The sequence below is a fragment of the Lactuca serriola genome, chromosome 1 (genome assembly GCF_051521515.1).
Source record: "Lactuca serriola cultivar US96UC23 chromosome 1, Lser_US96UC23_V15, whole genome shotgun sequence".
Classification (NCBI taxonomy): domain Eukaryota; kingdom Viridiplantae; phylum Streptophyta; class Magnoliopsida; order Asterales; family Asteraceae; genus Lactuca; species Lactuca serriola.
Genome location: NC_136408.1, coordinates 97,129,104 through 97,138,759, shown reverse-complemented (window position 1 = coordinate 97,138,759; position 9,656 = coordinate 97,129,104). Strand labels below are relative to the sequence as shown.

General features: G+C 41.2%; 1 protein-coding gene across 1 annotated transcript; it reads left to right on the top strand.

The window, feature by feature from the left end:
• Window positions 1-251: 251 nt before the first annotated feature.
• On the top strand, window positions 252-554 carry LOC145059238 (putative mitochondrial protein AtMg00820). The gene has a single exon (XM_079007089.1). It carries the CDS (start codon window positions 252-254, stop codon window positions 552-554), a length of 303 nt encoding a protein of 100 aa, XP_078863215.1.
• The last annotated feature ends 9,102 nt before the right edge of the window (window positions 555-9,656 follow it).

Genomic DNA, 9,656 nt, shown 5'->3' with positions numbered 1-9,656 from the left:
TAATAAAGTGAAAAATCTAGCAAGTAAAGATGGTGGTGTTGTACCCGAAACAAAAGAGCTTCGTAGAAGCATAAGAGGTCGAATTGTGAAAGATTTTGGTTCCAACTTCCAACTGATTTTGGTGGAAGGCTTAAGGGATTAAATTAGTCTTGAATACTCATATTTCTATATTATTAAGTATTATCCTATGAAATATAAGAGGCCATGGAGTCTTGGGATGTCTTCTTTTGGAAGGAAGCGGCTGATATGAGATGTCGTCAATTCTTGAAAACAACACTTGGGTGTTGCCTGATTTGCCTCCAAATTCTAAACCCCTTGGTTGGAAATGGATATTACAAAAAATGAATATAAATGGGTATATTGATGTGTTCAAATCCCAGTTGGTCACTCAAGGTTTTAGTCAAAAATCTGGTGTTGACTATTTTGATACGTATGCTCTGGTTGCGTGTAGTTCTTCTATGAGATTGTTGATTGCCTTGGCAAATATCCACAATCTAATTATCCATAAAATGGATGTTAGAACAACCTTTTTAAATGGTGAATTTGAGGAATAATTTTACATGAAACGACTAGAAGGTTTCGTTATTCCCAGTAAAAAGCATATGGTATGTAAACTGATAAAATCTTTGTATGGGATGAAACAAGCACCCAAAAAATGGCATCAAAAGTTCGATAAGGTTATTTTGTACTCTGGTTTATAGTTAAACTAATGTGACAAATATGTTTATTGTAGATTTAATGATGCTACTGTGAAGGAGTGATCGTTTACTTGTATGTAGATGACATGTTGATTTTTGGTACTGATCAAAATCAAATAGATGAAACAAAGAAATTACTATCATCTAAATTCTCCATTTAAGACTTAGGAGAGGCTGATGTAATTCTTGGTATAAGGATTAATAGGGTTGTAAACATTGGCAATAACAGGTCAAAGTTCGTCGGTCAAACTACTGTGAACACCATTGTTAAAGGACCTATTATGTAGTATTCCTTTTTTTAGTGCAATTTAGGTTACTATATTTGAAATTTCATATGGAATACCTTGAAATTTCTCAAAATCGATAGTCGCCATCAATTGGAAAGCAATTCATAGAATAGGTATTGATTAATACCCTAAAAATAAAAGTTTTGCGTTAAGTATACTTAAGAACTATTGATAAGAAATTTGAATAGATTATATTCTCCTAATTCTATGGATATAAAGAACATCCAAAATGGAGATCATATGAGGAAGTTACACCTTGTCACACCCCAAAACCACGAACGGCGGAAACGTTCAGGGGTGGAGGACGTCATGTACAATATCACAACAGTGTAATATAATAAACAAGCAACAACATCATCCATTGCATTATAAGTAAAGTTTTAATACATGTGTGTTCTTTCATTGTAATAAGACACCAAAAATATACAATCAAAATAAAAGACGAGACTTGTCTGCTCCGTCTTCTCAAAACCTGGCCATCGTACCTGTCTACTGTTGACCCGAGAATACAAGTTATTTTGAAAGAGAGTATCAGCTTTAAAGCTGGTGAATTCATAAGTAATTAAGTGTCATTGTCTTGCTTATGAAAATCTGTTATGAAGGCCATGTAAACCTTTAAATGAAAATGTTGATGTAAGTATGAAAACCCTAGAAAATTCCTTATTTTCTATCAGTTTGAGATGTAGTCTTCTACCAAGACCCGAATGTTTTGTAAGTAAATGACAGTTTTTCCTTTAATTGTTTATTACTAAAGTACTTAGTCTAACTCATCGTTTATGTGAAAGTATCACAAAATAAAGTAAACAGGAAAATGTACTACTGTAGGTGTTGTCACTGGGTACTAGGACTAACACAACATCGCATTAAGCGAAATATGTAACCTAATGAACATCCGAAGATTGTCCAGAAAAAGTAATAATGTAAGTGTCATCGATGGGTACTAGGAATAACACAACATCGCAATAAGCGAAAAGTATAACCTTATGAACAATCGAAGATTGTCCACTTGTCCTCTGTAGCAGCAGCAGGTGGGTGGAGGGGTTAGCCCCAGTTATCGATCTACCTAGTATAAGTAGTAACCTTAGACCTCCGTAGATGGTCATCGACCACTGGTGCTAATCAGTGGGGTTCAGAATGGTAAGTCCCGCCGAGATATCCCATTGAACCGGGATAGGAAAGATAATTTACTCAGAAAGTACTAATAAATCATCCTCGTAGTTCTAAGTACAAGTATCCAGGTAAGTGAATATAGGATAATGCACCTATGTAAAAGTGTTCCTGTATGGTATTCATGTAAGTGTGTTCATGTAACAGGTAAGTATATGTAAACATATCTATGTATCAGGTAAGCATCTGTATATGTACTCATGTATCAAGTAATGTACTAGTATAGACTCATGAATGAACTGACTCTTTTGTGATTCCTTGTAATAGGAATAATGTTTGATATCTTCAAATTATCCCTATGATAATTTATTGAATGGTAATTAGTTGTTCAAGTAGGTTTATACACTCTTACTACTTAAGGGTGTGAGAAACTAAATGAAAGATGTAAACTATAACATCTATACATATATAAGAATATAAGTGTATATGCATAGTTTAATTCAAGAATGTAAAATGGTTTTGTGAGACATCTTATGGGTTTTGAACAATAATTAACAATGACTTGATGTCATTTTAATAAGCATTTCAAAAGTAAAACATTTGATAACAAGGTATCTTTAAGATTTAAAACCATTTCATGCATCACAATTTGTAGTATGTGAAATCTGTTAAATGACAAACACAGTTATAGAATACATATCAATGATTTAATAACATGTTTGATTCTACTTGTACCCCCCCCCCCCTTTTAAAGCATTTAAAATCATTTAAAACATTGATAAGGGGTATGAACTCACCTGTAGTTGGTGGTTCGGATGAACTGGACGGTGTAGGATTGCTAGGTGTCAAGTGAGGACTTGTACACACACTACGATCCTAATGAACATATAATCACACATATATGCACTCAATTAGTCTCAAATTACTAATTGATAAAGTTAAGACATCCTAGACATAATAAACACTTTATATAAGTTTTTTCAGTCCTAAGGATTGCATCTAAGCTAATGTGGGACAAGGCACTTGTGTTTAGGGTTCCAAAGGACCCCATATATGAGTTTACTCCTCATATACCAACACACATGGAGTTTACGGTTGTAAACTCTTGAGTTTACGGACGTAAACTCCCAACCATGGGTGTATTGTGTGTTTTGAAGTTCCATATGATTCCTAGAATTATTCCAACTTGGTGGTTAAATTCTTGGAAGGGTTTAAGGCATAGAAACTCTCCATTTAGGAGTTTATGGCCCCAAGGCCATTTCCTTTGGAGTTTACGGCCGTAAACTCCCTTGGAATGGTGTTTTTGTTGCTTTCAAGTCTTTTGCATATGTAGGATAGGTTCTAGACTTTAACCTAAAGCATATGAAGGCATTAGGCACACTTTGGTGCACTTCTTTCATGTTTACGGCCCAAGAACCATGTCTTGGCCATAAACTCACTTTGGAAGGTGATTTTGATGTGTTTTGGTCCTTGATTTAAGTGGGAACAATTCCTAGTAAATGTCCAATGCTTTAGGTGCCTTAAAAGCAACCTTTTTGTGCATGATTTTGGAGTTTACGGCCTACGATACTCTTGGGCCGTGAACTCCCAAACTTGGGTGATTCTTGATTGATTTCATGTCCCTAATACACTCTTATACAAGTCCAAAGCAGTAGTATATCACGGGGGACAGTCTAGGCTCGGTTTCGGGAGTTTACCGCCCAAGAACACCTTAGGGAGTAAACTCCTAAATCTAGTGATTTAGCCTTCTAAATCATGTTATAAACACATATTAAGCTTTCTAACACTACTAGAAAGAAGTACTCACGTTTTGGTATAAAAACCCGAAGATCCGTGAGAGAGAAAATGGCTTTTCTCTAGTTGGAAATGCGAATAATGAATGAATTTGGTTCAGAATTCTATTTATAGTCCTGAGATATTTTTGGCAAAAAATATTTTTATTCCTGAAATGATGTCTAATATAATAGAGTGTTGGAATAACAGTGTTGCACAAAACCCTAGTGCACCCACTCTCCTGATATTTCCTGAAGTGTAAACCCTGAATTACTCAAACTTACGCGAAAAAGTCTGAAAATTAACTGTGACTGCTATAACTTCTATTGAAGTGATATAGTTTGTACAGAATGGAAATTTCGGGTTGTCACATCATCCCCCCGTTAGAAGGAATTTCGTCTCGAAATTAGAATTTAAGTAATTAAGAAGTTACAAATAACTAAGCGAAAAAGTGAGGGTATTTTAGTTTCATCTGATCCTCACGTTCCCAAGTGAATTCCGATCCACGCTTTGCGTTCCAGCGCACCTTCACTATCGGGATACGGCTCTGCTTTGTTTGCTTGACCTCTCGGTCCATGATCTCTACTGGTTCCTCCACGAAGTTGAGGCTCTCGTTGATCTCGATCTCGTCGAGTGAAATAACAAGAGTCTCGTCGGACAGACACTTTTTCAAGTTCGAGACGTGGAAGGTAGGATGTACGTTATTGAGTTCGTGCGGTAGATTGAGTTTGTAAGCTACAGGGCCGATTCTCGCGTGAATCTCGAAAGGCCCTATGTATCTTGGATTGAGCTTCCCACGCTTCCCAAAGCGTATCAAGCCCTTCCAGGGTGAGACCTTCAGTAGGACTCGGTCGCCCACCTGGAACTCTAATGGTTTCCTACGCTTGTCAGCGTAGCATTTCTGTCGATCTCTAGAGGCTTTCAATCGTTCACGAATTTGAACGATCTTCTCTGTCGTTTCCCGAATGATCTCCGGACCCGTGAGAGTGCTTTCGGGAACTAGTCCCTTAGCTAACTGGGTATCACCCACTTCAGCCCAGCACAGAGGGGATCTGCACTTTCGTCCATAGAGGGCCTCGAATGGAGCTGCCTTTATGCTCGTATGATAACTATTGTTGTAGGAAAATTCAACAAGGGGTAAATGGGTATCCCAAGCTTTCCCAAAGTCAATCACGCAAGCTCGCAACATGTCTTCCAAGGTTTGGATAGTTCTTTCACTTTGTCCGTCGGTCTGTGGATGGTAGGTTGTACTCATGTCCAACCTAGTTCCTAGGGAACTTTGTAATGACTGCCAAAACCTCGAAGTGAATCTACTATCTCGGTCCGAGATGATAGATAAAGGAACACCGTGCAGCCTTACAATCTCCCTAATGTAAGTTCTGGTAAGTTTCTCCATCTTGTCTGTTTCTTTGATCGGTAGGAAGTGTGCAGACTTGGTCAGTCTATCGACGATGACCCATATGGAATCAAGTCCACCCGTCGTCTTGGGCAACTTGGTTATGAAGTCCATAGTGATCCGCTCCCACTTCCATTCTGGTATCTGCGGTTGCTGCAGGAGACCGGAGGGTTTCTGGTATTCGACCTTGACCTTTGCGCAAGTAAGGCATTTACTCACGAAGGTAGCAATATTTGCTTTCATGTTAGGCCACCAGTATAACTTTTTAAGATCCAGATACATCTTATCTGAACCCAGGTGGACGGAATAACGAGTGTTGTGAGCTTCGGTCATGACCAAGTCTCTGAAGCCACCGTGTTTCGGTGTCCAGATTCGATCCATGAGGTACAAGGCTCCGCCACCGTTTACTTCCAAGTTCTTATCCATCCCTCTAAGGGATTCACCAGCCACGTTTTCAGGTTTCAAAGCGTCGAGCTGAGTCTCCTTTATTTTCGTGGACAAGTGTGAATGGATGGTTAGAGTCAAAGACTTGACCCTACGACTAGAATATTCTTTCTGACTTAGGGCGTCGGCTACTACATTGGCTTTACCCAGATGATAACGAATATCGCACTCGTAATCACTGAGTAGCTCGACCCACCGTCGTTATCTCATGTTGAGCTCCTTCTGGTCAAAAATGTGTTGCAGACTCTTATGGTCTGTAAAGATCGTGCTTTTTGTACCGTACATGTAATGTCGCCAGATCTTCAGAGCAAACACAACTGCTCCTAGTTCCATATCGTAGGTGGTGTAGTTAACCTCATGTGTCTTGAGTTGTCTCGAGGCATAGGCTATGACTTTACCTCGCTGCATCAGAACACATCCGAGCCCTTGGTTTGATGCGTCGCAATAGACCACGAAGTCTTCTATCCCTTCGGGGAGGGACAGTATTGGTGCGGTGCACAAGGCTCGCTTGAGTGTTTGAAACGCTCTTTCTTGTTTCTCTTCCCAGTCAAAGGCCACGCCCTTTTGGGTAAGTGTTGTAAGAGGTTTTGCTATGCGGGAGAAGTTTTGAATGAACCTGCGATAGTAGCCAGCCAGACCCAGAAATTGGTGAATTTCTATAGGTGTCTTCGGTGCTGACCAGTTCTCGATGGCCTTAATTTTGGAAGGGTCCACGTGTATACCTTCTTTGCTAACAACATGGCCCAAAAATTTGACTCGCCGAATCCAAAATTCGCACTTGGAGAACTTCGCGTAGAGCTTCTCCGATCGCAATGTTTCTAAGATTTTACGGAGATGTTGGCTATGTTCCTCCTTACTTCGAGAGTAGATGAGTATGTCATCAATGAAAACGATGACGAACTGATCCAAGTAAGGACGACACATCCTATTCATCAGATCCATGAATACTGCGGGTGCGTTAGTTAATCCGAACGACATCACTACAAACTCGTAGTGCCCATAACGAGTTCGGAAGGCTGTCTTGGGGACATCCTCCTCTAACACTCGTAGTTGGTGATATCCGGATCGTAGATCTACCTTCGAGAAGTAGTTGGATTCTTGAAGTTGATCAAATAAATCTTCAATGCGGGGCAAGGGATAACGATTTTTAATGGTAAGTTTGTTGAGTTCTCTATAGTCGATGCACATGCGAAACGATCCATCCTTCTTCTTGACGAACAAGACCGGTGCTCCCCATGGTGAGAAGCTTGGTCGAATGAATCCCTTCTTGAGAAGTTCGTTAAGTTGACTGGAAAGTTCCTGCATTTCGGCCGGTGCCAGACGATAAGGAGATTTGGCTACGGGGGTAGGCCCTGGCACTAAGTCGATTCTTAACTCGACCTGGCGTTGCGGTGGTAAACCGGGAAGTTCTTCTGGGAATATGTCGGGGAAGTCGCGTACTTCAGGGATGTTCTGAATGTTTTTCGTTTCTTGATTTGTATCAACGACGTGTGCGAGGAATGCATGGTACTCCTTTCGCAAACACTTCTGGGCTTGAATGCACGAAATGATGCGAAGGCTCGTACTAGGTTTGTCGCCATAGATAACTAAAGTTTCGTTGTTAGGAAGGTTAAGACGGACTGCTTTTTCAAAGCACATGATGTAGGCGCGAAGAAGACTCAACCAATCCATACCGATGATAACGTCGAAACATTTAATAGGAACTGGCATGAGATCTATGTTGAAAGTATGGCCATCTAAAGTTAAGGTACAACCTACGTATATGCAGTTTGTACTTTCTGTTTTCCCGTTAGCCATTTCTACCGTGAATGAACTATCTAATGCACATGCTTTTTGTTTAAGCAGGTGTGCAAATTTGTGACTTACAAAACTTCTCTTTGCTCCACTGTCGAAAAGTATGCAAGCATATGAGTTATAGAGGAGAAACGTACCAGTAACTATCGTAGGATTAGCTACCGCTTCCTCATGGCCTAGGGCCATAACTCTTCCTACCCCTCCAGCCATTCCTGCTTTAGGGCAGTTCCTCTTGTTGTGGCCAACTTCACCACAACCGTAGCAAGCTTGGCCCATACCGACATTAGGAACCCGGGCGGCTTGAGCTGTTGGAGCCTGGCAGAAACGGGCTGTGTGCCCCTTCCTGTTGCAGTTGGTGCATTGCATCTTCCTGCAAGGCCCGCGGTGGTGGAAGCTACATTTGTTGCACTTCGGGAGAGACCCACCATAAGTTTTTGCTGGTAAGGGGTTCGCAGGGACAATGGGAGTCACTGTGGCAGCATTGATTGCCATAAGTTGTTGTCTCTTGGAGGATCCTTGCGAAGCCCCCCTTTTCCTCTTAGACCACCCTTTCTTGTTGTTGTCGGGGTTGGACTTTTGGGGTACGGGTGTACGTATTGTTGGGTTCTGAGGTTTCCGGTGATCGATGAGAGATTGTGCCAGTTCCTTGGCGCTATTAAAGGTAATAGGCCTGGAATTTATCACACTTGACTGGATCTGGGGTGATAGTTCCCAGATATATCTCTCTATCTTTTTGCACTGGAGAGCAACCATGTCAGGGCATAAGTTTGCCAGATCACAGAACCTATTTGTATAGGTCGTGATGTCGGATCCAACCATTTGAAGACCCTATAATTCCTGCTCGAGTTTCTGTACTTCACCTCGAGGACAGTATTCTTTCATTAGCATGTCTTTCAACTTTTCCCAGCTGATGGAATACGCCACCACCGAAGTTAGATAGTTAACATGGTTGTTCCACCATGTTAATGCTCTGTCAGAGAAGGTACAAGCTACAAACTTGACCTTGTTGCCTTCTTGGCATCCGCAGATCTCGAAGACAGATTCCATCTTCTCAATCCACTGCCTCAACACCATAACCCCACCAGTACCATTAAAGTTGCGGGTTTTGGCGTTTGTGAAGTCCTTGTGGGTGCATTCCCGAGAGTGTCCATGGCTTTCGCCATGGTTGGAGGGAGGTGAACCTGATCCCGATCCACTAGGGATAGCAGCATTGATTGCTGACACAGCAGCTACAACCGCCGCTGTGAAGGCTGCATGGAACATGTTGGCATCAAAAGGATTAGGTGGTTGAAGAGGTTCAGGTGGTGGTGGAGGTGATGGTATCGGTGCTTCGTTTTTTGGGTTACGTCTTGTACTTCTGTGTGGCGGCATCTTTAACTATACGTTTAAAAGATGACGACATGGATAAGAATAAATGAACAATGAATGTGTCTCATGGACTAACTCCCCATAGCCCAACAAAATAATGAATAGAATGACTAAATGAAGAAGATAGCATTTGGATAATAATTTCCATAAGATTAGATATCTATCAATAATACTGGAATTACAGATGTAACAAGTTCGGGAAAAATGGCCTAGAAGTAGGCCTTACATCAACCAAGATGGAAAATTTTGACAGAACTAAGATTAAATCAATACCTAACAGATCTAAGATTTATAAAGACAGGAAATTAGAACAAAGTTTTACATAAACTAGGTTATATCCAAAAGATGAGTCGACGAGATTCTATCGGCGACGAGAACTGCTAGCTTGAGTTCTCGATCCTGACGGTAGATGTTCCATGTCCCTCATACGCCTGTCAGCTCTTACTTGCTGAGCTCGAAGTTCTCTAACTTCAGCTTGAGTTTCGGCAAGTTCCCTCTGTAGATTTGCATTGCGGGCCAGAGTCCTTTCATGAGCAGACTCTAGTTGGCGAATGTGGACAGTGTTAACGCCAGAGTTGGCTTCAATCTCCACGACCCGGTCAATAGTTGCCTGACCCAGTATCGTGTTTCTGGAAATTCTACGAACCATGATGGGTAGGACCTTGTCAGCAGAACCTCCTTCAGTGAGGTTGTAGAAACTTCGGTCTCCATTGTAGGGAATGGGCTGACCTTGTTCCTGGCTCCATCTAGCCAAGTTAGTGGCCCACAGAGGCGTGGGTCCTTGAAACG

Coding starts and splice junctions, on each gene's coding strand:
- LOC145059238 (XM_079007089.1), top strand. CDS start 252: ATGTCGTCAATTCTTGAAAACAACACTTGGGTGTTGCCTGATTTGCCT.